The sequence below is a fragment of the Euleptes europaea genome, chromosome 10, assembly GCF_029931775.1.
Source record: "Euleptes europaea isolate rEulEur1 chromosome 10, rEulEur1.hap1, whole genome shotgun sequence".
Taxonomy (NCBI): domain Eukaryota; kingdom Metazoa; phylum Chordata; class Lepidosauria; order Squamata; family Sphaerodactylidae; genus Euleptes; species Euleptes europaea.
The window spans coordinates 80656324-80684067 of NC_079321.1; the positions used below are offsets into that span (position 1 = coordinate 80656324).

Below are 27744 nucleotides of genomic sequence, written 5' to 3' on the forward strand. Positions count from 1 at the left end.
GTTCTTCACCGAAATCCAAACATTTTCCACATAAAAGGCACAAACCAGCCATTCCAATGGGAAAGCGTCATCTGGGAGTGGAATTGTCTACTAGACGGTATGTTTAGCTATAAGTAAGATCAGCGTTTCACTTGATGTGGCGCTCATTCTCTTCCTGGTTAAATGTATAATCCAGTTTGGCCCTAAGTACCAACCTACTCAACAGTGCTGCTGCTCCCAGTTCCATGATGAAACAGATATAGGATTGTATCCAGGCTAAATTTTCCACTGCATCCCACTGTTACAATGTGGTGTAGTGGTTAAGGGTGTCAGACTATTATCTGGAAGACCCAGGTTCGAATCTCTGTTCATGCCATGGAAGCTCACTGGGTGTCCTTGGGCCAGACATAATCAATTAGCCTAACCTACCTCACAAGATTGTTGTGAGGATAAAATGGAGGAGCGGAGAATGATGTAAGCCTCTTTGGGACCCCATTGAGGAGAAAGGCAGGGTATAAGTGATTTAAATAAACAAACAAATTAATTAATTAATAAAAGGTTGCTCCTAGGGGATGGGGGTCCCTGAGGGGCAACATAAAAGGGATCTGCCGTGGGAACGGAAAATGGGTGGAAATTGCCAAATTAATCTGGATCCAACCGATTATGCTGTATGAATATTGTACCAAGTTAGCCTATGGAAGTTACACTGATGTAGTTTCCACTGAGGTAATTTGTTAACCAGACCGTGTTTCCCCTGTCCTAATAATAGTTTTGTTCCCATATATCAAGGGAACAGCCATTTTGTCTTCATCTTGCTGAAGGCTAGCAAGGTGGAATCTAAAGTTTACCCCTTTCATGCAAATAATATATGACTCTGTTGCCAAACTAATCTACTTAAGGGAACTTTCCTTAAGAATGTTCCCCCCTTCAGATGTCTTTTGTCAGCTGACTACTTGGAAGGCTGACTGGAAAAAGGAAATCTCAAACTTTTCAGAAGGCTGTGAATACCAAATTGCCTCCTATGAACAAAGCCTTAAGGGTTTAAGAATGTCCACCATTGCAATTAGACACAGTTCATTAAAGCCCACCTACTCCGGCTCCTGTCGGCTGACCAGTCACCACTGTGGGGCCTTCGAGCCAACGGCTGTACTTCTAGAAAAATGGCAGAGTGGGGTTTGAGCATGATAAGCTGAACAGGCCATTAAACAACTCCTGGTTTCCGTTTGCTTAAGTTACCGTTAGCCACAACTTGTGCCTTCTCAGTCCCAGAGAGATTCCCTTCAGACATCACTTTCCTCTTCACAGTTTTACATTTTGTTGAATATTGCAAGCGGGGGTGGGGGGGTGGGGGGGGGGGCGGCTCATTCACTGCCAAACCACTTCCAGCATTAGCAGCTTTGTTAAATTTCTATGAGGCACCATTGAACTGTGACAGATGTGTTGGGGGCAATTGTCAGTTTAAGGCTATAATCATGTCCACATTTCCTTGGAAGCAAACTCTGTGGAGATACTTCCAAACACATGTTCTGAGGACTGGGTCTTTAATAGCAAATTTAATCTGCAGTAATTAGCACCCAGCTAATTACTAATTAGCACCCAGCTTGCTGGGGGTAAAGTGTAGATGACTGGGGAGGACAATGGCAAACTACCCCATAAACATAGTCTGCCTATGACATCACCCCATGGGTCAGCAATGCCCTGGTGCTTGCGCAGGGGGCTACCTTTACCTTGAATTGGAGGGTGGTAATTAAAGGAAGCCACAGCCCTCAATTTGCAAGACCTGAGCAAGGCTGTCGAAGATAGGACATTTTGGAGGACGTTGACTCATAGGGTCGCCATGGGTCGGAAGCAACTTGACGGCACTTCACACACACACACGCACGCACACAATTAGCAGATGCCACTCAAAATGTGTACCTGCTGGTTTCTTCATATGGAGAAGAATGGATGCTTTGGAGGGTGGATTGTGTGGTGCTGACCCGACTGAGGTGCCTGTCCTCCCTAGGCTCCACCCCCAAATCTCCAGGAGCCTCTCAATCTGGATCTGGCAACCCTACCCTGGCCCCCCATCACCCGCAAATAGCCAGGGGGGACCTGGCAACCCTAGCCAGGCCCCTCCCTCACCAGGCAAGGCAGGTGTGTCTCTTGCTGTGGGGAGGCCAGGCAAGGTGTTTCTTCAGAGGTTTCTTCACCTCTGGCTCAGGGCAGCAGGGTAGGGTTGCCAGGTCCCTCTTCGCCACTGGCAGCAGGTTTTGGGGTGAAGCTTGAGGAGGGCGGGGCTTGGGGAGGGGAGGGACTTCAAGGCCATAGAGTCCAATTGCCAAAGTGGCCATTTTCTCCAGGTGAAGTGATCTCTATCGGCTGGAGATCAGTTGTAATAGCAGGAGATCTCCAGCTAGTACCTGGAGGTTGGGAACCCTACAGCAGGGACTCACACCGGCCACTCTCTTTGCGCTGGGGTGGCCCTGGTGTAGGGGATGGGCCCCAGGCTGAAGTGGCCCCAGTGGGGGGAGCTATGCCAGCGGCTCTCCGGGACTTCTCCCTATGGCCTTAATGGCAAGTCTGCCCCTGGAGACCCCGGGCACTGAGGCTTACGGCAAGGTGTGGATGTGAAGCGTGGGAATGAGCACACTTTCCAGTTTGATTTTGGAAGTCTACCATTCTCTGGGGGTAGGGCAAGCCCTGCTACCAGTAGCAAACAATTAAAAAATGGGGCACAACATGGTGGATGAGGCTGGCCATGATTGGTGGTACATGCTGTAAATTTGGGTGTTCAAGGGCACTGCCAGGCACTATTGGTGTTATCCATATACCTTACTTAGCCGTTTTAAAGGTTACACAATGAAAACATGAGAAACAAACAGAGTACTAAAAGTCTGTGCTATGTATCATTATTATTTTCTGGCCAATTAGCAACCCTATTCATTAAGCAGGGTACCACAGAAATATGAAAGCCTTCTTTGAAACCTCAGTTCCCCATCCTGAAAAAAAAAACTCTTTAAAAACACATAGTTTATGCAAAGGTTATAGTTTGTCCTTACCTGAGTCCTCATTTGTCCAGAATGTTCTCTGATCAGGTTGAGCCAACAAATCTTCTTTACTGTAGAGTTCTTTCATCTATAAAATATAGGGAACAAAACATAACTCACAATATTTTATTATTGTTTGAAACATAAAAAGAACACCTTGCCACTCCAAGGAAGCCTTTAAAATCACTGGAGGAATGAATGAGACATTCAGTATAGTGTAAGCCTCCATGCATAAGGAAACAAGACCTGAGTTATTTCTATTTAAAGATTACAAGCTGCCTTTACAGCAAAGGTTCCCAAACATTTTGAGTCATGGAGCACTTTTCATGGAGCACCAAGTTTCACCTAGCACCTATATACTCAACCAAACGACAGTAGTATTTTTCTTTCCAATCTCTTCATGAAGCACTAGGAGACGTTTCGCAGAGCACTGAGTGCTCCGTGGAGCACAGTTTGGGAACCTCTGCTTTACAATGTTGGGGCAGATCTCATCTTGGCAATTCTAGGGAGACTTGCTACACTTGCCTAGGCTGGTATCTTTTTGCCTAAGGAAAAAACCTCAGTGGGTGGTCTGTGTGTGTACGCATGTGAGTGGGGGAGCTGAATCCATTACTTTGCTGCTGTCACTAGCCCTGTTCACATATTACAGTAAACTTCCTTACATCCTGCATGTATGTGTGCACATCTGTAATGTAAGGAAGAGGCAACATGCATTCATGTTACAAATGAAACCAGGGTTCAGTACCTACATAAATGTGGGGTTTGTATTACATGTTCAGATGGACGTGCATTGACTATAACACGAGAATTACTCCAGGCAAATACAAAGAACAATCAATCTGCAAATAGATTGTCTGTACGTTCACTGTAACTTGTGAACTGGGGGAGTGAACTTCTTGGGAGCTCCTGTGCTCCCCCCTCAGAGGCCAGGGCAATGGAATTCCGGAGTCTGCGGCTACTCTGCACGTCTACTTACCTTGGTTATTTTGGTGGTACTTAGGGTTGCCAACCTCCAGGTGGGGACTGGATATCTTCTGGAATGACTACTGATCTCCAGATGATAGAGATCAGTTCCCCTGGAGAAAATGTCTGCTTTGTGGGTAAGACTGTATGGCATTATATTGCACTGAGGTTCCCTCCCCAAAACCCTCCCTCCATAGGCTCTACCTATCTCCAGGCACATACCTTCTCAGAGCTGGCAACTTCAGTGGGATTTGACAGGGAGAGGAACGTCCCCCACCATAGCAAAAAGCTCTGCCTTGACTGTGGGAACCCCTCAGTGTGTACTGGATCACGTGTACCATTTTGGAGTCTTCCCTGTGATGTGAATACCAAAGCTAGGAAAACACAGTAAGGGCAAGTAGTGCCCCATGCTGGTATTTCTGCCTCTCCGGAGCGACGTGGGTGCGTGTCCCCCAGCAGCTGTGCAGTGCAAAGGAAATACCGAAATAGCATTCCAGATCCCTATGGGATGGTACATTCTGGTGTGAATTTCAGCGCTGTGAGAAGCCGGCCAGGCTGAAGGCAGAGGGAGGCCTTGGCTTTGTGAAATGCACGACTTGAACTCTGAATACAATCCTAAAACACCTCAGATGTTACAGAGAATTATGACGTACATTTCATTTTATGTGGAAACCTACCCATACCAGAAACAGTATGATACAATTTGGGTACCTTTTAGAATATTTATTTAAAAAAACTTTTACAAAATTTATTAGCCACGTTTCTTCCTTAGAGAGCTGAAGGCAGCTTACAACACAGATAAAACAAATAAAATAAAATATATTAAAAACATAAAAACCAAAATTTACAATCACAACTCAGGACTGCTAGTAAACTTAGCCAAATGTGCTCCTGGATAAAACCATCTTCAACTACCTCCTAAAGATCCAAAGTGAGGGGGCCAAGAGTACCTCGCTTTGTACATTAGTGTAAAATTGGATGAAAATGTGATTTAAGAAATTTCTCCCTAGATGGAGAGATATCTATTGAGTCAGCTCTGTGTAGTGGTTAGAGTGTTGGTCTAGGATTGGGAAGCCTGGGTTAAAATACCTGCTTCACAGGGAACATAGCGGGTGAGCTAGGGCCAGCTTTTCCCTTGGCCTAACCTACCTTACAGGATTACAGTGAAAATAAAATGGGGAAGAGAGAATCATGTATGCTACTCTGAGATCCTTAGAGGAAGGGCAGGAAAAATAGTTTCGGTAAATATGTGTATTATATGCATGAAACTCCATTCACAGAAACTAGCTTTTTCTGAGATCACTCCCAAGTTGATAAATAGTGATTACAGCTATGGTGCACCTGCTTACTTACTTAGCTATTTATAAGCTTTCTAATAAACGGTAGCCCTGCCTCAGCTACAGTTGGGCTCAGGGTGGCTGACAATATATTCAGCAATTTAAACATACATTACAATTTAAAATCTCATTACAATTAAAATCTCAAGTAGCTACTGAACATCGGAGTGAAACAGGACAATGGAACAATGTGATGTGTTTCTTATTTCTTGTGATCTAAAATGTACATTAACAAGATACGATCTATATCAGAGGAGGGGAGGGTGGCTTGGCCTGGCCCAGTCTTGTCTGATCTCAGAAGCTAAGCAGGGTCAGTTCTTCAATAGGAGACCATTGGAGACGACTCTGTAGAGGAAGGCAATGGCCAAACCACCTCTCGTCCTCGCTTGTCCTCGCTTGCCTTGAATTGTGGGGGAAAGTAGTGAGGTAGGACCAATGAGAAACTGGCTGCAATGGGGGAGGGGGCAATTCCAGGGGGCACCTATTTCTGAACAGCACTCCCTGCAAACCAGAGAGGTGATGCCTCGTGAACTGATGCTTCCTCAACACCTTCTGCTCCAATATGATGAAAGCAGGCTTGGCTCTATGATCTGGAGAAGAGTTTTTAGAAACAAGAACACCAACCGCCACCCCCCCGGCCCCTCCAGGTACCATATTAGAGATCACTGATCTATATAGATTGGAACTAGGGTTGCCAGCTCTGGGTTGGGAAATACCTGGAGATTTAGGGGGCGGAGCCTGAGGAGGGCGGGGTTTGGGGAGGGGAGGGACTTCAATGCCATGGAGTCCAATTGCCAAAGTGGCCATTTTCTCCAAGTGAACTGATCTCTATTGGCTGGAGACCAGTTGTAATAGCAGATGTCCAGCCACCTGGAGGTTGGTAACCCTAATTGGAATTGTAACAACATAGCTAATTATTTTGATGGCACGTTCCGTCCTCTGAATCAGAGCTTCTCTCTCATCCTAAATTACTGGTATTTGCCGACCTGGCAAACTGAAGTTCTGTACTTCAAAAGGCCTTCTCTGTTCAGTTATCAGTTTAAAATATTTGCTGCAGAAAACACAGACTTTCTGTGTGCATCACAGGATGTGATGATGGCTACCAACTTGGAAGGCTTTAAGAGGGGAGTGGACATGTTCATGGAGGAGAGGGCTATCCATGGCTTCTAGTAAAAATGGATACTAGTCATGACGCATACCTATTCTCTCCAGGATCAGAGGAGCATGCCTATTCTATTAGGTGCTGTGGAACACAGGCAGGACAATGCCGCTGCAGTCGTCTTGCTTGTGGGCTTCCTAGAGGCACCTGGTTGGCCACTGTGTGAACAGACTGCTGGACTTGATGGACTTTGGTCTGATCCAGCATGGCTTTTCTTATGTTCTGATGTAGCCTCACCCTTCCTGTTTCTTTATATCTCAGTCTCCTGATACAGAATTTCCACATCTACCACATTTGTGAAATGCATGCATTGTTCCTGAATTAGGACATCTCCTAGACAGGGCAGCAGGTATGCCAGCCTCTGGGGGGACCTGGGGATCCCCTGGAATTACAGCTCATCTCCAGACTACAGAGATCAGTTCCCCTTGAGTGGGGACTCTATGGCATTGTCCCCTTGGGGGGTGGACTCTATGGCATTGTACCTCACTGAGCTCCCTGCCCTCCCCAGGCTCCATCCCCAAATCTCCAGGAGTTTCCCAACCTGGATCTGGCAACCCTACCTTTCATCCCTCCGCAGATTGCTGGGGGGGACCTGGCAACTAGGGTTGCCAACCTCCAGGTATTAGCTGGAGATCTCCTGCTATTACAACTGATCTCCAGCCGATAGAGATCAATTTACCTGGAGTAAAAGGCCGCTTTGGCAATTGGACTCTATGGCACTGAAGTCCCTCCCCTCCACAAACCCCGCCCTCCTCAGGCTCCACCCCAAAAAACTCCTGCCGGTAGCAAAGAGGGACCTGGCAACCCTACTAGCAACCCTGCCAGAGAGATGTGAAAGTTCTATTTTCAACAAGATGGAAATGCAGAAGAAAAAGAAGCACAAAGTATTTCCAGCTCTTTGTGCATTAACTTTATGTCCAAAGTTGGAATGGGAAATAGTATTCCTGCTTGTCAGGCTTCCATTGCTTCAGCCCACACACTCAATAAGGGGCAGTGCCAGCTACTTACTATAGAACAGTGATGGCGAACCTTTTAGAGACCGAGTGCCCAAACTGCAACCCAAAATCCACTTATTTATCTCGAAGTGCCAACACAGCTAGAAGTCCACATGGGGCTAGGGGTTGCCAGGTCCCTCTTTGCCACCTGTGGGAGGTTTTTGGGGTGGAGCCTGAGGATGGTGGGGTTTGGGGAGGGACTTCAATGCCATAGAGTCCAATTGCCAAAGTGGCCATTTTCTCCAGGTGAACTGAAATAGCAGATCTCCTACTACTACCTGGAGGTTGGCAACCCTGCATGGGCAGCTGAGCGGGGGAAGGAAAGCAGCTGGAGCATAGCCCCCACCCCTTCAGTTTGGTTCTTTTTCCAACTGTTATCTTCATACGAATTAAAAAAGACTGTTATGCGGGGGGGGGGGCTGATGGTGGGGACAGCCCTCTGCACGCACTCAGAGGCACCTTCGGTTGCATGGACGAGCAAAGTGGAAACCCGAGCTAAGCGAAGGGCTTGGCTCCAGCACAAACGCCAGGCGGGCCCCCGTTCGGCCCTCACCACCAACCCCCTGCCCTGCAGTCACCAACCAGCCTGCCGCAGACGGCTGCCCAGGCGTCCCACTCCCGGTCCAGCCCCATCCTGGCTCCACCTCTTCCAGTCCTCGGCAGAAGGCTCGTCGTTGTCTTCACTTCCGGAGCGCGCAGCCGGCGACTGCGGAGAAGGCGCTGGGAAGGAGCCCGGCGCTTCCTGGAGGAGCCGGGAAGGCACCGCTGGTCCCCAGCCTCCTCAGCCAGGGGAACGAACTCAGGCAAACTCTGTGCTGGGGCTACGGCTCGCGTGCCCACAGAGAAGGCTCTGAGTGCCACCTTTGGCACCAGTGCCATAGGTTCGCCACCACTGCTATAGAAGATATCATTGGTAGATGAGAGGTACAGGTAAGAAGGAAATGCCAATGAAGTTTGCTCCTCTACTCCTTCAAAGTCTATTTTTCACATCACAAGTATCTTTCTTTACTGTATCTGCAGCTTATGTGTGGCAATTTCGGGGGAGGGGGGGATCTGACGTTAATAGTCAGCTAAGCTTCAAAACTTCAAGTGCCAGGTAACTAGGCTTTCAAGTATATATGTTTCAAGTTGGAATTTTAAATGTAATTTAAAAAAAACCCTCTGTACATAATAACTTGATTTGATCAAGTATGAATGCAAACACAAGACCCTAAATTGGAAAATAACCCAAAAGTCTCCATAGGGATTTGTCCTTGATTTAAGGATTAATACTTATGGAACACTTGAATCAGTTAAAATGACATATTGCATTCAACAATGTCAATTCTTGTACAGATAAATTCTTGTGTTTTCCTGACAAAAATAATTTAAGCAAACTATTGATATTGCCCACATCAACAACAACTTGGTGTTTTATGTTTATATGTTTTTATTGAATTATTGTATACATAACTTTAAATGCTGTTTTAATGTTCAACGTTTTCATGTTTGATGCCTTAAGCACCCTATTTGGGTGGAAAGATGGCATAAAACATTTTAAATAAATAAATAAAAACTTACAGACTAGTAAAATAGTTCTTACAGTCAGAAAGGTAAGTTAACTTTTCAGAATATTGCCAAATATCAGGATCGGACAGTTTTTACACACACAGTTTAGCTACTTAAAAACTTATCCCTCCCTTAGGTATATTAAAGTTAAACTTGTAATTTACTTTACTGGGATTTTCCACTGAGATTTCTCTCTTTTTCTCCCTCTCCCTGCCTCAGTTAGCTATTACAATGTGAAAAGGACAGTCTCATAAGCAACTAGGCCGTGGCCTTGAGGCAAATGTACTGAAATATAGTAAAGTACGTGAGGTCTTTCACACTGTTGTTGCATAAGTGCTAATAAAAGCTCTGGGAGAGTTTCTGAAAGTTATTACTAGTGATAAAGCTCAGAGCAAGCGATAAAGCTTTTGACTCTTGAAAGCTTATACCTTGGAAACCTTCTTGGTCTTTCAGGTGCTACTGGACTCGAATCTTGCCCTTATGTCAAGCATATCTGTGATATAGAGGGATCCATAACTGAACAGGAGAAAACACAGTCCTGTGTGCGCGCTTTACTATTTGGGATACAATTGTCCCTGACTAACCAGATATTTCCTGAAACCCTGAATGACTTTGGCACGTTGTGTAGCCTCATGAGCATAGTTAGATGGCACGATGAGCACATCCTTTCTCTTCTGGCCATTGCACTGCTGCTATGCTGGCCACAGTCAGATGAACCCGATTAACTAAAATGCTGTTTCTGAACCTCAGCTGCATAACCAAGTTTCCCTTCTGTTAATCGCAGTGGCAATAAATAACTTCCTCTCTTTTACCTAGTAACCTAGGTGACTGCCTGAACTCCAGCCTTAGAGGCTGGGTCAATAAACTCCTGCCAGTTTGAGGCGAACGCCCATGAGTTAGCCTTGAGAGTTTAGGGGAGTGGGGTGGGAGTGGAGCCTCCACCATTCCTTGTAGAAACCCTCTGAAAATGTGCCAGACAATGTACACATTTGTGTTTGTGTGTGTGATACGTATTAAGTTTTATAAATACTAGATCTACAAAAGTATAAGAACTTTGCTGGATTAGACAAAAGGGCTGTCCAGTCCAGAATCCTGTTTCCCACAGTGGCCAACCAGATATTTCCCCTTGAAAAACCAACTCGCAGGGCACGGAGGCCACTCTTCCCCTGTTGTTTTCACCCAAGTACTGAGACATTGTACACACCCTATCTCTGACCATGGAAATTCCATAGCCATCATCTTTCATCCATTAATTTGTCTAGTCCCTTTTTAAAGCTCCTCAAGCTATCAATCACCTTGGGGTAATGAGTTCCATAAGTTATGTTCAAACTACATAATATACTTTTTAATCAGTTGGGTTGGAGTTGCAACTTTCCAGGGCAGAATGTACACTGAAAACTGAAGGTGCCAGCCCTTCGACATGGCAAAAGTTGCCCACTGGGGCTGTTTCGGCTCAGGAAAATAGTGTGTGTGTGTGTGTGGGGGGGGGAACCTGCAGGCTTCCTTGCCCAGCATTGCAGTTCTGATGCAAATTGGGCCTTGTGGTGCCTGGGAACATAAGTTCCCTACAGCTGCAGTGTGGCTGCAGAGAAAACAAGTTGGGTGCATGGATGGGAGCTGTTAGAAAAGTAGCATGCAGTTTGGCCCTGAAGTAGTTCCTTTTATCTTTTCCACATCAACTGGTTATCAATTTCATTGGGTTTCAGTGTTAGGGAAGTGGGAGAAAAATAACTGAAGAATGGTGATCAGTACAGACTCCTGAAAGAATATTCTGTTGTTTTGTGATATCTGATTTGGTTCTGTACTAGGGTTGCCAGGTCCTTCTTTGCCACCAGCAGGAGATTTTGGGGGTGGAGCCTGAGGAGGGCGGGGTTTGGGGAGGGGAGGGACTTCAATGCCATAGAGTTCAATTGCCAAAGTGGCCATTTTTCTCCAGGTGATCTGATCTCTATCGGCTGGAGATCAGTTGAATTAGCAGGCGATCTCCTGCTACTACCTGGCAGTTGGCAACCCTATTCTGTACATTCAGACTGCCAGGTCTGTATTGATAATCCGCTGGATGCCATCTGTAGTTGTGGCATTTTCCAAGTGTATAATAATGCCAGTTGCCTCCTTCTGATCATAAGTACACTGAAGCACCTACCCAAGTTAACGCCTTGACCCCAGGAGGACAGCTGGATGTGCTTGCTTTTGGGGGGAGCTTCCACATAGTTGGGGGGAGCTTCCACATAGTTAGTCTAAGGGTGACATATGCGGCTTCCATGGCTTTCCCTTTGAAGCTGGAGCAAAAGGAATAACCTCCTTTGACGTAACTGAAAGAAAAAAGGCAGGTTGGCTTAGGGTAGAGAGTCCTACCGGAAGCTCTACCCACAGGCAGAGCCACCTTGCAGAAGGGGCTGGGTGAAGGTGAGCTTTTCATGGCCATTTTTTTCTAGTTTATAGTTGAGCTGCAGCCGTTTGAGCAGTGAGGCTCAGCGTTGAAGGAAGAAAGGCAGGGTTGCTGGGCAATGGGTAGGGTTGCCAGCCAGCAGCTGGCATCCAGTGGGAGAATGGGAGGGTGAAGACATGGGGGCAGCGAACCCAGAAGTGACATCATCACAATGCTGTGATGCTGTAGAATTCACTCAAAAGTATAGCAGGAGACTTGGCAGCCCTATGAGGGGGGGCCCAGGGGCCACTGTGAAGGTAGGCACCAAGGTGACAAAAAGGTGAATGCAGCAGCAAGTGGCTCAGGGGTGGGGCCTCTACCAGCTTCCCCCGTCTTGCTGCAGGCCATTTTACCTACCCCCAAACGGAAGTGGCCTGTATCTACATATAAATTACTATTCATTTTTAAACTTTTATGACAGTAAAAAATCATGATCTTATTTAACTGATACAAAAATGTCCTATGCAGCCCAGGATGTGTGTGTGTTAAATGCCGTCAAGTTGCTTCCGACTCATGGCGACCCTATGAATGAAAGTCCTCCAAAATGTCCTATCTTTGACAGCCTTGCTCAGGATAGCACTCTCTTATGTAGTGCAGCCCATGAAACAAACAAAAATTCTCCTCCATTGAGATTTTTGTCTACACTGAGCAAAATATATTGTATATTTAACCCTTGTATCTGCCTTCTTCTAACGCTCAGACCTTCTCTGTGTCTAAAAATCCTGCAAGAAAGACAAGTATTATTATGGGTAATGGTAATGGTGGTGGCTGAGATATAGTGGTCAGTCAGTCCACTGAGGTCGTGGCTGATCTGGAAACCAAACCAGGGACATTCAGTTCATACAGTTAATCACTACACAACCCCAGCTGTAGGAGTTGTAAGATAAGAAGAAAATTACTTCATTTGTTAAGCAGAACGAGGAAAGATGAAGCAATATAATTATGCAGAGGGTTCCCCAACTTCCAGGTTCAATGACAGTGAAACACAACGGCTGCGATCCTGCATAGTTTCACAAGTGCTTAAACCCCACCGATTTCCACAGGATTTAAATGCAAATATTGAATTGTGGCGCTGACTTGTTTGGCTAGTCTGATCTCATCAGATCTCAGAAGCTAAGAAGGGTCAGCCCTGGTTAGTATTTGGATGGGAGACCACCAAGGAATACCAGGGTTGCTGTGCAGAGGAAGGCACTGGCAAACCACCTCTGTTAGTCTCTTGCCTTAAAAACCCTATGGGGTTGCCATACGTCAGCTGCAACTTGACAGCACTTCACTCACACACACACACACACACACACACACACACACACACACACACACTGAATTGTGGTCAATAGGTTTACTTATACATAAAATCACCAAGTAGATAAGAAATTCAGTGTTGTTGTTTGCTTCACAGGAAAGAATACAAGTTCTGAAACTGAAAAATAAACTGGGTATTTTCACTAGTTTCAGTGAGCCTGACAAAACATTAATGCACCTCACAACATATTTCATTGATGATTTGATTACCAGAAATATATGAGGAAATAGGTAGAATACAATCATCTAGATCCAGCATACTAGACTTTAAAAGGAGGCACTAAGGAAGAGCAGCATTCCATTTCTACGTTTGAACCATGTAAACTAACAGTGCAGTCCTATGCCGAATACTCCCATCCAAGCCCATTGAAATCAATAGGCTTAGATTGGAGTAACTCTGCATAGGACTGAACTGTAAATTACTCAATACTCTTAAGAAGCAGACATCAACAGAGCTTCTTGGAAGTCAATCCCATGTTAGGATTGCATGTCTTTAGGATTGCATGTCCTTAAAACTGCGATCTTAATGGGATTGCATGTCTTTAGGATTGCAGTCTTAATGGGATTTACAGAATATGTTATATTACCAACCAGGTGAAATAATGTTTCAGCAACTACTGCTGCCACAGTGTTAGTTTTATTCTCTCTCACTCCTCTTTCACAGTGTATTTTTAAATTACCCCACTTCTCCCACATACTTGGGCTTCCTCTGGGTGTGTTTCTGTCTCCTGTGGCAGCCTTTTAGTAACTGTGTCCACCATCGTGTGTCAGAATTCTTAAGGTGCCCACAGACTCAAAAGGGTTGGGAACCCCTGCTTTAAGCAATATATTCATAAGGAAGCAAGCCTTGTGTTAAACCCAGAGCTTAAACCATTGTTAAATTAGTAAATTACAAAGGAAGTAAATGATCAGGAAACTGGTCCAGGGTACATAACAATTCTCACAACAACACAGCAATACAATGTATACATATACCACTGTGGTGTGCTTGCTAGAGAGATGGACCCTGCCCAGGTGGATCCGCTCTCAAATTTCAGCTGAGCTATGGCACTTGCTGGGATAGTCACTGACTCTCTCAGCCTGACCTAACACGTACAGCTGTTGTGAGAATGAGATGGAAGAGGGAATTCATTCATTCATTCATTTATATCCCACTTGTCTCCAAAATGGGGACCCAAAGTGCCTTACATTGTTTCCCTCAACGTCATATTTTGACACTGAGCTCCTTGGAGAAAGGATGGGATAGAAATTTGAGAACAACAAATTTTCCCCTAGTCTTCTAATGCAAATTTCTGAATGTAGTTGTAATTTTAATTCATGAGTATGAAATAGTACATGCTTGTATGACAAATCGAGAGAAATGGTTTAATCCAGAATAGATACACTTGGACATGTATAAATCCCTAAGAGCCAGCATGGTGTAGTGGTTAAGAGCGGTGGTTTGGAGCGGTGGACTCTGATCTGGAGAACCGGGTTTGATTCCCCACTCCTCCACATGAGTGGCGGAGGCTAATCTGGTGAACTGGGTTTGTTTCCCCACTCCTACACGAAGCCAGCTGGGTGACCTTGGGCAAGTTACACTCTCTCAGCCTCACTCACCTCACAGGGCGTCTGTTTAGAGGAGGGGAAGGGAAGGTGATTGTAAGCCGGTTTGAGTCTCCCTAAGTGGTAGAGAAAGTCGGCATATAAAAACCAACTCTTCTTCTTTACTTCTGAAAAAATAACAAAATCACACCAGTCGAATTCTCATCCATCTTGGAGAGAGCAATGATACTTCTGCTGTTCTATAGAGTCAGAGCTCAGTGCAAAAAGCCCTTAACTTTCACAGGCTGACATTGACCTCTCTGTCCCCTATTAGTGCTGCCTTCTTTCCTTTCTGTTTGGGAAGAGGTAGCAGTAACCCAGACTACCCCAGGGGTATTTGCTTGCATATACACCACTTAAAAGATTCCAATTTAGTTTACAAATGCTTGGGTGCAGTCATGGCTTATTTACATAGCCAGTGACTGACCTATCATGCTCAAATATGAATCATGCAATACACTCTTTGTTGTGGCATTCACCCTGTCGTGGGGTTTACTGATGGGAAGGGGAAGAACACCAGCTGCTTGCGACACAATTTTATGTTGTTCTTCAGAATTACACACAATTTTAGCCTGCACATATGCTGGCTGTTCCTTGCCCTCCCACATCTGAAAACTCTTTTATGCCCCACACTTCTGACTCATCTAAATAAATATTATCCATAATAGCCCTATATCAATCCATTACCAATCTGTAAAAGCAGACACTGTATTTAGATTTAATCCTTGGCACTAAACTATAACCCAGCTTTATCATTGCATGTTGCTGGGCATCTCTCTTTCCCAGCTTTTTTGATTTAGTCAAAGAAGAAAATGCAAAGTCTTTTTATTCCTCCTAAGAACATTAAGCCAATAGGTATGTAATAGCTGGGAAAATCAGTTTGGCAATCAGTGACGTATCTGCTGGTCTACCAGAGCATATAGGGAACTTGAGTGTTGTGTTATCTGAAGCATGGTGGGTTAGGGTGAGCTTACCTATCCTGCTTCAATTCACTTTTCACTCCTGCTCTTCACACAGGAGTCTTCAACAACTGGTCCCTTTACTGCTTCCAACTGGGAATGAAATTTACTAATGGAGAACACGAACACATACTAGCCCTCTGCAGACATTCATTCATTTCATTCATTCATACCCTGGCTTTCTCCCCAATAGGTGGAATTGCTTTTCTCTTAGTTTAAATCCATTACTCTGTGTCCTAGTCTCTGAAGCAACAGAGAACAAGCTAGTTCCCTCATGAACATGGTCTGACCAATGCAGAATACAGTGTTAGTATTACTTCCCTTGATCTAGACACAATACTCCAGAATTGCATTTGCCTTCTTAGCCGCCATATCACACTGTTATGGCAGCTAAGAAGGCCAATGCAATTCTGGGCTGCATCAATAGGAGTCACTATAATATATAGGACTCCTCAGACCAAGAAGTGAAACAGAATCCTCTTGCAAGTCTGGCTGGTATGTGCTTATCTTAATTACCAAGGTCTTAATTGGACCAATCTGCTAGAAAAGGTCTAAACAGTCTGCTCAAAAAAAAAAAAAAAAAAGCTATAAAAAGCTATACAGTAGCTAAATTGCCTAATGAGCCCCACCTCAACTCGACTGGCTGTAGGTAGGTTTCAGCAGGCAGGCAGATAAGACAAATAAGAACACAGCTGCGAAACGACCATCATCAGCGACAACAATAACAAAGTCCACACAATCCGACTTTAAAAACTTCAGACGCAGGGTGAAAGGCTCCAACTGGCTTTGGATAAGTAAAACAGCTGGCTAAAACTTCTTAAGATTTTAACGATTGAGAGCAAACCTCGTTCCGTGTGTTCAATACGCCATCTTCCTTATCTGTCTATCCCTTCTAAATGAGTTGTACCCCTTAATCTTACTATTCCAATCTTGAGTGACATCCCACCATGTTTCGGTAATTCCAATTAGGTCAAAATCCCCTTGTTGCAAATATAGTTGGGACCCAAAACAGAACATACCTAATGTCAGGCCTGTGTCTCAGTTAGTTTCGTTTTCTCACAGACTCTCCTTCAAGGACTGTTTTGCATTCCTGTTCCCTTTGAAGCTTGCAGATGTCCGTGGGAGCAGTGGTGCCTCTGTACTGTTTGTAATGTGTTCGAAATAATCTCATGTACTGCTGAATGCTTTTTTCAATGCTTTTATATTATCAAGTGCATGCCAGTTTCTTCCATTGCTGTCTTGGGTTCTCTATGCTCTGTTTACCTATGCTACCATTAAACCAACTTCTTTGGACAACTTTGTCTCCTGCTGTGGTTAGTGGTTCTCAATAGGGCAAGTGCTCACATTAAGACAGCATGATGGCTCTGTGGAAACCTTGCCCCGATTTTTGCATCATGTGGATAGTTATATGAGGGAGCAAAGACAATTCTTCCCTACCGAAGATAGCCGCGTCCGTTTCGTTGCCTCTCTATTAACGGAAAAAGCGGCTGACTGGATGATTCTCCAGTTTGATACGTGATCCCGCTCCATTCGCTCCCTCGACAATTTTATGTTCGCCTTGCGTCGATGCTTTGAAGATCCTTTCATGGGGGAGAGAGCCAAAGCGGAACTTTTGCAACTCAGGCAAGGCTCCTCTCCAGTTCGGGAATTTGCAGATGAATTCCAATGACTCGCTAGTAAGGTAGTGGACTGGCCTGAAGCTACCCTTATCCACTACTTTCGTGAGGCTTTGCACCCAGACATTTTGAACTGGTCTTATATGCGAGGCGACCCAGATACCCTTGAAGATTGGATTTTACTGACCGAGGAAGTTGAAAGCAGCCAGCGATTCGTTTTGCTAGTCTGAAATAGAACCAAGGAGAAGGGCAGACAAAAGCCGCCCACCAAACCTTCGACTCCCAACCCGCGGAGACCAACCCGACTCCCTCTGGACCGCGAGTCTCGATTCCAGAGAGGGGCCTGTCTCGTTTGCGGTGGAATGGGTCACTTTGCAGCGGCTTGCCCTCAACGTCCAGAACCCACTCGACCAAGCGTACCGCCTCGGGCTCGGGGATGACCTCAACGCAGAGGCACCGCGGCCACCCGCAGCGCAGCGCCGGGACGACCCACACCCTCTGCACTTCACGTCGGACAATCGTCTAACCTTCCTGCACCAATCGACCCTGTAGGGTCCCGGATCACAAGTGCCCCAGTGGGGGACAGCTCTCCTTCTTCCGATGAGGATAATCAATGGAATTCCCCAGCCCTAAATCTGGAACCCCCTCTTGACCTGTCAAAAATGTCTTGGTATGCCCTTTAATAATATTAGAGGAGTATCTCCTGCTGAAACCGGACTGTCATAGTGGATCTTCATGATTTAATGTGAGCTCTTGACCCATCGAACCAGAAATCACCACAGAGACAATCAGAATCCAAGCAGATGGCTTTACTGGTCAAATAGGCAATACAGTGCATTGAGGATAAGATGACAGCTATGAGTTGTCCTACCCGTCATTTGGTAATATAAGGCAGAGAAACGGCGGGAGATTACAAAGCATAAACAGAGCGTTATTTCCCAGGAGTGGCGTTCCCAGGCTTTGGTATGTGAAGCCGTCCTTGGAGTCTGGACGGTTCAGCAGAGAAACGAAAGAAAACATCTAAACCGAGATAACAGCCTGACACCAACCCTAAATGTGAACAGCACTGGCGTGAAGTCGCGGTTGTACTTCCACCCGCCCCAGCCTTAACCTCCAATGCTTTATTGCCGACCCCATTACCCTAGGTATACCGAGACTTTGAAGATGTTTTTGATGTAAAAGAATGCGATGCCTTGCCCCCCCACTGTCCCACAGACTGTGCAATTGAAGTAGTGAAAGACTGCAAAGTGGCTAAAAGCAAGATTTACCCTATGAGCATTTCCGAACGTGCTGTGTTGCGAGACTTTTTGGATAAAAATCTTGCTCGAGGGTTCATTCGACCGTCAGCTGCCCCCAACTCAGCCCTTGCTTTCTTTGTCCGTAAGAAGGAGGGTGACTTGCGTTTGTGTATTGACTTCCGAAAACTCAACGCAGTTACCCAAACCAACGCCTACCCCATACCATTGATCTCAGACATCTTGGGACAATTACCAGAGGGGCGTATTTTCACCAAATTGGACTTGGTTGAGGCTTATTACCGAGTCCGGATTCATGATGGAGACGAACCCCTCACAGCCTTCTCTAGCTGCTTCGGAATGTATGAATTTCTAGTGATGCCTTTCGGGTTAAAAGGGGCCCCGGGGGTCTTCATGCAACTCATTAACAAGATCCTCCACGATTTATTATATTGGGGCGTGGTGGTTTATCTTGATGATATCCTTATTTACTCTAAATTCATGGATGAACATAATACTCTGGTCAGAGAAGTGTTGCAATGTCTACGTAATAATCAGCTCTATGCAAAGTTGTCTAGGTGCGAGTTCCACCAAGAACAATTAACTTTTTTGGGATACATATTTTCCCATCAGGGCCTCAGCATGGACCCTGCTAAAGCACAATCGGTACTTGATTGGGCTCCTCCCTCCACCCGCAAACAAGTGCAACAGTTTCTAGACTTTGCGAATTTCTACCGCCGTTTCATTCCCAACTTTGCTCAAGTGGCACTGCCAATCACCGACCTTCTTAAAACTAAGGGTAAAGGGGTCTCTGCTATGTTGCCCACTGCCAAGGTGCATTGGTCTGATCAATGTCAAACTGCTTTTGCAACCCTCAAGCAGCTTTTCGCTTCTGAACCTGTACTGCAGCACCCCGACCCAAACCAAATGTTTGTTGTGCAAGTAGATGCGTCTGATGTGGCCATGGGGGGGGGGGGCTCTTCTGCAGAGGGGGTCTGACGGTCTTCTTCACCCCTGTGCTTATTTTTCTAAGAAATTTGCGCACGCTCAACTGAACTGGCCAATTTGGGAAAAGGAGGCGGCAGCCGTTCATCATGCCCTCACTACATGGAGGCAATTTCTGGAGGGTTCCAGGGTCCCCTTTGAAGTCTGGACCGATCACAAAAATCTAGAAGCCCTCACAGGGACCCACAAACTGTCCGCAAAACAACAACGTTGGGCTGACTTCTTCGCTCAATTCCGTTTTGTACTTAAACATGTGCCTGGAAAGCAAAACGTGCTAGCTGTGCTCTTTCCAGGCTTCCCCAATATCCAGTAAAGATCGACCGTCCTATGGACTCCTTATTCACCCCGGCGCACAGAGGAGCTCTACCCGTTCTAGCTGTAAAGACTCGGTCCCAAACTCTGCTCCAGTCCCAGACCCAAGCAGTGGACAGCAGAGTGTCGGACAAAAAAGAACCGACTCTCTCACTAGACCCACCCGCGCCGCCTATCACCAGCGCCCCACATCAACCGGTCCCCCCCCCACTCCATCGCCACTGCCGACGGCTCCTGATTCACCCTCCTCTGCAGGGGGGGTGATCCTATCCCACTCCTTCCTGGACTCCGTTCATACTCAATGCCTAGCTAAGCGCACTGCTCAGACACTACCCCCAGGCCTGCTTGAACGGGGTGGTTGTTGGTACAAAGACTCAAAACTGTACATGCCTAAAATACTTCGGAGAGAGATCCTGCAATTAGCCCATGAGGCTAAAACGGCAGGGCACTTTGGTTTCCTAAAAACCCTTCACTTGTTGTGCAGGCAATTTTGGTGGGTGGGCATGCGTACTGATGTGGATTCCTTTGTTCGCAGCTGTCCCATTTGTGCCACTGTCAAACGGTCCCAAGGCAAGCCCCCGGGACTGTTACAACCACTGGAAGTTCCCACCAGACCCTGGGAAGTGATTGCCATGGATTTCATGACCGACCTCCCACTCAGTGAAGGGAAAACTGTACTATGGGTTATTACTGACTTGTTTTCCAAACAGGTACATTTGGTTCCGTGTGCGGGTATACCCTCCACCCCCAAGTTGGCCCGCCTTTTTGTGTCACATGTTTTCCGTCTACATTCCTTTCCGTGTAAGATAATTTGCGACCGCGGAAGTACCTACGTGGCTAAATTTTGGAAAACCTTTCTCAAGTTGGTGGGGGTGGAACAGGGTTTGTCTAGTGCTTATCACCCCCAAACGGATGGGCAAACTGAGCGTGTCAATGCTGTATTGGAGTGTTATTTACGTTGTTATGTCAATTATCACCAAGATGATTGGGTTGAACTATTACCTTTTGCTGAATATGCTTACAATAATGCTGTGCATCAATCTACAGGCTTTAGTCCTTTCTACGCTGTGTATGGTCAAGATTTCGGTCCTATTGGTTGTGTAGATATGACGGGGGAGGAGGGAAATGTTGATGTAGCCTCTTGGACTCGAGCTATCCACACCACCTGGCCCTGGCTAATAAAGAACTTGGACAGGGCCAAACGCAAATATAAAGCTCAAGCAGATAAGCATCGCTCTCCCAGCAAAGACTTTCAGATTGGTGACTTAGTGTACCTTTCCACCAGGAATCTACAGTCCACCCGACCATGTAATAAGCTCAGTGCCAGGTACGTGGGGCCATATCCCATTGCCTGAATAATTAACCCCGTCACTGTGGAACTGACTCTCCCTAAAACCTTGAGGCGTATCCACCCTGTCTTCCATGTCAGTCTCCTCAAGCCTCATGTTGCCACCTCAGATTGGCACCCGGAACCGCCTCCTGAGCAGCCTGTGATGGTGGGGGAAGAACATTTTGAAGTGTCAAAGATTTTGGACTCTCATGTGCGTCACGGCTCTCTGCAGTACCTGATTCATTGGAAACACTTACCCCCTGCCTACGATGAATGGGTTCGTGCACGAGATGTCTCCGCCCCACACTTAGTGCACGCCTTCCACACCGCCTACCCCCATAAACCATCCCCCTTGCAGAACGGGAGGGGGCCCTAAGGGGAGCAAAATGTCAGGCCTGTGTCTCAGATAGTTTCGTTTTCTCACAGACTCTCCTTCAAGGACTGTTTTGCATTCCTGTTCCCTTTGAAGCTTGCAGATGTCCGTGGGAGCAGCGGCGCCTCTGTACTGTTTGCAATGTGTTCAAAATAATCTCATGTACTGCTGAATGCTTTTTTCAATGCTTTTATATTATCAAGTGCATGCCAGTTTCTTCCATTGCTGTCTTGGGTTCTCTAGGCTCTGTTTACCTATGCTACCATTAAACCAACTTCTTTGGACAACTTCGTCTCCTGCTGTGGTTAGTGGTTCTCGATAGGGCAAGTGCTCACACCTTGTCACAGTGGGTCTTTGTGTCTTTGCTAAGTTAAGAAACTCCCCAATCATCATGCCTCTTGGCTGCCACTGGCTCCCCTTCTCTGAAATCACAGGCTGTGGTATCATACAGGGCCTTGGACCATATTTTGGCCACAGTGAAGGAATCCCTTGTTTAACAAACCACTTTATAAACCACTTCATAGACCAAATAACATTGGAATGCAAAACACCCTTTAACAATAGAGTGTTTTTCTATTCCTTCCAAGCATCACTTACAAATGGTGTACTTTTACAAATGTATGTTTTTATGAGAAAGTAAGAAAAAAATATGATGGCTATCATTACACTGATCTGAGAAAGTGTATTATAAAGGACTTATACATTTCCATTCTAATCCAAGAGCTGCGTAGCAAGTTCTGAGAGATACAAAATACACCTACATTCAGCTAAACACAACACTGGTCTTCAGACTTGTTTTGCCAGCTCTTTTAAAACTAGGTTACTTACTATTACCCCTGTTATGTAATGCGCTGCTGGCTTTCATTTTGAAAGTAAATTTGCCGGTCGGTGTGGAGAGTGAGAGAGGTTGCACACTTTAACTGCTAATGCTGACTCAGAGCCAAAGGACTTAATCCAGTGGCAAATGTGCACGAGCGCCTCCCAGACAGAGTATGCTTCTTCCAGACAGAGCATGCCAGATTTCATTTGCTTCCTGGTATCTAGCTAACAGCTGGTGGGCCTACTTGGACATCAAAAGAGCAGGTGTATAGTAAGAGCAGGTGTATAGTAAGATAGGGCAGGGGAGAGAACTGATTTTATCTCCTTCCATCTGCATGCTGAGATGCAAAAGGGTTGGACCAATTCCCACCCAGTCTTTACATATAAATGGACAGTCACTCATAAGTAGTCCTCCAGGGCTGCTTTTAAATGAGGGGAGAAATCTTCCTATATACAGAGATCTCATCCTTTTCTTACCTCACCTTGTGTGTGGTGTGCCTTTCTTTATTTTACTGTTGGAAGGCAGAAGCCCAATATGGAGCATCTTAGGCTTTGCCTGTCCCCGCCTCTGCCCCCACCTCCCACAAACCCAGCTAGCATCCCTTACACCTTTCATAGCTGCAGACAAAATCTCTGCCTACATACAAAGATTGCATGGACAATCCATGCAAATTTCTACCTGTATCCCCTGCCCCTCAATCAAACTGCCTTCTAAAGCATGTTGCAAATAACATTTTTGCCCAGTCTTGTACTCAGGCTCTGGCCAAGAGTGCTCCTGGATATATGAGGGTACTGGGTGATCATGGGTTAAGTATTCGGGTTGGATGTCACAGCTGTCAGGCACTTTTCTTTTCCCTATCCCTCATAGCCCCCAGGAAATAGAAAAGTAAAGTACAGTGCAGATATCACAGACCAAAAATGGCCTATTTAGTAAAAAGCAAAGGTAACTTCATTTGAATTAGTGCCTTTCTGAAGTTAAAAATACTGTTGTGTTTGCCTTGCCTTTCAATTAGTTACTTTCCAAATGCACTCCCCTAGTAACCTGCCCCTGTCTAGGCAGCACAACAAATCTAGGCAGCACAACAAAGGAAAACGAGTCCCCCTGAACACATATACACAGAGTGGCCTGGTAGCCATTTCCACATGGTGTTACCCCACACTAGGGCCGTGCAAAAAAAAAATTTTTTTTTCAGGCAATTTTGGGTTTGGGATTATTGGGCCTGATTTTTTTTGGGGGGGGGTAACCCCAGAATAAGCCAAATACCCATACTGGTAAATATGGGTATTCAGCTTATTTCCAGGTTTTCAGGGGGAAAAAAACCTGGGTCCATTATAGTCTATGGGGATTTTTCCCAAAGCTCCTGTGGGGGCATTTTTAGAGATAGAATCACCAAATTTGCAGCATAGCTACAAGGGACTCTCCTTAGATGGTCAAAGTTTGGTGAACTTTGGGACAGGGAGTCCAATTTTATGGGACAGAAAAAAGGTCGCCCCCATCCTCCAGGCATTTGCAGTCCTTTATTATGATCATAACAAATCTGATTTCAAGAGATGGTCATGGTGCCGGGAAATGAAGCCTCTACTCAGGGCGACCTTCCATTTAAGAGCAGGTTTTCAGGGGTGGTGGTAGTGATATTGGAGCCAGCCGAAGTCTCGACCACGGGGGCTGTTCTGTGCGGGTGAAGGAGTCTCCTTTGGAAGCCTGGGGTGTGAGCAGCTGTTGAAGCTGCTTCTTTTTAGTTGGAGGGTATATCCCTCTGGACGGGACTTGGTGAGACCCATCTTTTAAATAACCCGTGCGTCTGAGCAAAGGCAAATAGCCAAACCAGACAACGCCGAATTATTATTCGGCTTTTTCAGGAATCACCTATTTGGCTTTGGGCAGATTTCCAGGTTTTGGTATTTGGTCTACCCAAAACCTGAATATTGCCAGAACGGCTAATTTCAGGTTTATTTTCAGTTCTGGTATATCGATATGCACAACCATATCCCGCACCATTGGGAAGTGTGTAAATATTTCATCCATGCTGGTGTTTATTTTATTTTATTTATAGCCCACCTTTCTCAGTAAAACTCAGGGTGGATTACAAGATATAGAAAACAATTCAATCAGACAGCACAAGAGATCTAGTACCACAGCAATATGACTAGGCTTCCAGAATCCGAAAACAACACAAATAGAAAACTGTCTAAGGCATGACATACCAAAATGCAGAAAGTGGATTACAATGCATTAAAAGCAAGGTCATAGATACAGTAAACATTGCAATAGTCTACCATCCTATTCCCTTATAAAAGAGTCCTCCAACTGCTCCATTATACTACAGTTCTAATCGCTTTATAAAAAACGCCCTCTGTAACATTTCTGTTTTGGGCTGATAGTGCAATGTTTCCTTCTGGTCAGCACCCTCCCTAATATCCTTCCTACACACACTGAGTAAATGGGGGCTGCTTTCCATTTGCTGTCCTACAGATCAGTGGTACAGGTGTGAATACCAAGGTCACTCGAATCAATTCCACCCCAATCAGAACTCTCTGCAAAAAGCTCATTGGGTGGGAAACAACCTTGCAATTGGCTGGGCCACACAGCTCTCTGACTCCCTCAACTCCCCATCAGTATAGGGTTACACAAAGGGGAAATACTTCCTACTCCTCTGTGTGTAAAAGATGTCTTGAGTACTTAAAGTTTAAATACCACGTCAATCACTTTAACCTTATCTACCGATCCTCCATGAGCAATTCTTCTGCACTTTAGCAAAGCCTTCATTCAGGTAAATCTATTCCATATGAATGAATGTGCAAACCTAATGGAAATCAGTTACTGAGGGCATTTCAAATATACTTGTACAGGCAGGACTATGATTTACAACAGGGAAAATCATTTTTACAAGCATCCTTTATGCTTCACTTGTTTTGTTAAAAGTTTGTATTTGGAAAAAATTAATAATCCTAGTCTGGCTTTTGCAGGAGAATTACCTTCCATTACAGGCATCTGTTTTATCTTTTTCTCTCTTGCTATTTCTTCTTCCAAGTCACCTTTATTATTGTCAGGCACCTTGACAAAAAGGCCCACAACGAAATCTGGAGAGTTGTCTGCCTTACTTGGCTTGAAGGCAATGGCTTCATAATATTAATTATAGTGCCTGGTGTCTAGGTTTCATTGCACTCCCAATCGGAAACCCTTTTCCATGAATGGTGGTTTTCTTTATAACACTGGAATACATTTAAAAACTTTACATCTTAACTGGACTATTAGCACTTTCTTTTCAAGCAGATGTTTTGTTTATTTTATGAAATTTACATACCATTCTTCCTTTTTGGAAAGCTTAGCACAGTATATTATCAAGTTTAGTCTAAGGTATTTTCCTAAAACCATAGGTACACTTCAGCATGTACCACATTTTTTTAACGGAATGTGTAGGGACATGAAAATATAAACCCTGCTAGGTCAATCAAGTGTGTTTTATCTAGTCCAGCATCCTATTTCAAAACAGTGGCCAATCCACTGCCCTGGAGCGGCCAACAACCATGGCATAGATTTTCCATTTCCCCACTGTTGCCTCCTAGCACTGGTATTCAAAGGTTTGCTACCTCTGTATAAGGAGGTTCCCTTTAATCACATATTGATTGGCCTATCTTCCATGAATCTATCTAATTTAAAGCCACCTGTGATTTTGTCCATCAGTATGTCCACTATGTCCACTGTGTCCATTAATTCTACAATTTAATTATTACTTGAATAAAGAATACTTCTACAGGAACACAGTTTGGATGACTATTTTTATGCCAAGAACAGGGGCTGCCAATTCATTTGGATGGAACAGCGCAAGGCCTGTGGTTACTGTGAAGATTACAAAAAGAATGATCGGGGGGGGGGGATTTTTGTTTTATAGGTCTCTGGTGTTGTTTATTAACATGTCAGGGGGAGGGGATGCTACACTTATTAGAGTTAGGAATCATGGGACACATACAGGACATTTGAGTGAACACACAACTGGTTGTAAGTGTCAAGCTGTAGAGATCCATGTATGGTGTGTCAGTGTAGATAATATGCAAGGAAGGGACTTGCTTACTTTGCAGTTTCTGTGGCCTTCCCAGGAACATGACTCGGTGTCCTGAGGGACAATCCCTCTTTGAAAAGCATGGTCACTGAAGCACATCTGGCACAACGGAGACTCAATTTCAGGTTCCCCTTGAGGTATATGCATCACAGTGGACCCTGGGTATTTGAGGCTGCTTGACTGATGCTTTTCCATGCTAACCATTGGACTTTTAATCCATCTCCGTACCTAAAAACACAAAAACAAGATGTTGGTAGTTTCCATTTTATGATAATGGAAATCTTCATTCTGAACAAACCCTGATAATTCCGTTGTGATTAATAGAATTTGGACTTGGCTTTAAAGGAAATATAAGCCTGAATAGCTGAGATGAGATTGAGGAAGAGCCAGTAAGTGCAGATCAACAACGGTCAGGCTGTTTCCATAATGAGGGAATGAAAACATGCCACTACTACAGCAGCAGCAGCAAGAAGGGTGGGATCTGGTGGGAGCCACGTCCATGGACAGCTGCCCCAACTGGGGCTGCCAACTTCTATATGTGCAAACCTAATGAAAATCAGTTACTGGGGGCCTTTCATATTTGCTGCCCCTTCCCCATAGCCTCCATCCACAGCCATTCTTCTGTTTCTTCTATGTACCAGATCAAAGGTGGCTTATTTTTGATCTTGCTAAAAGGGGGAAGATACAGGAACTAGAGAAGTCATGCTTGGATTGGGCAAGTTATTGTCTGCATGCTCTCAAATACTGTGGGACTTTCCGCTGGCCATGTGGGGGAAAATCCCAGGTGGAAGCACCCTACCAACACTGAACTTTACAGAACTCCAAACAGACATTTTACAAGTAACTACTATGAGATGCAATTCTATTTGGTGCTTTCATGTTAAATTGCTCTCTTTCATAATTTCTTTGTTACTTTCCATTTTGTTGGCAACCCACTCTTGACAACAGTTAACTGTCTTGTTAGAAAGTACCTGTTGTAAGTACCTCATCCACTGGCCTGTCTTCAGTAATGTTTTGTTTTATGACACGTCATGATATTATGCTAAATTTAAAAACTGCAGCAGATTTTCATGATCTCATCTCTCTCACTTGCACATTTGGCTTATTTATTTTGTGATTCACAAACTATTTTAATCAACAATAGTATCTTTAAACTGCTGTACTTTCCACTGAGTTTGTCCAAATGTTCAACCCTTTACTTCCCTACAGCAGTGAACAAGCCATGAATTTGTGGGGAAGGTAATGAAAGGGGCCTCAGAATTACCAGCGAGGTAGGAGTACTTTGCATGTTGTTTGTAGTAGAGGGCACATTTCTTCCCCTCTCAGTTCTCTTCAAGATTAAAGCCATTTACTGTGACCCACACAACTCAATTGACAAGCAGATTCCCACACAAAGGCCTCATTCATTTATCTCAGGCAAGTTGATATGGGCAGACACTGAAGGCACACTGAAGGCACACTGAAGGCAACAACTAAGTAGTAACTCTCAACTCACAAATCCCAAACTGTTTTTTTCTCTTTCTTTCTATTTCTTTTTTAAAATTTGGAGGTGACGGTGGCAGACAGGAGGTGAAAGGGCAGTTGCTAAGAGAAAGCACTGCCATTGTGTAAACTGGATTAAACTGCATTCATTTGGGCACATCATAACAGCTTGCCAAACTATTGGCTCCCTTCTCAAAACTGGCCAGCAGGATGTGAACCCAACTGGCA

The 27744-nt window shown here is 45.1% G+C and overlaps 1 protein-coding gene across 1 annotated transcript in view; it reads right to left on the bottom strand.

The window, feature by feature from the left end:
* The window catches only part of SGK1 (serum/glucocorticoid regulated kinase 1), a 140860-nt gene that overhangs the window by 42036 nt on the left and 71080 nt on the right, over nt 1-27744 (bottom strand). Inside the window, exons 2-3 of the mRNA XM_056856410.1 lie at nt 26047-26262; nt 3021-3096 (exon numbers count right to left, since the gene is read on the bottom strand). Coding sequence (XP_056712388.1) covers nt 3021-3096; nt 26047-26262 — 292 coding nt within the window. The remainder of the gene's footprint in view (nt 1-3020; nt 3097-26046; nt 26263-27744) is intronic.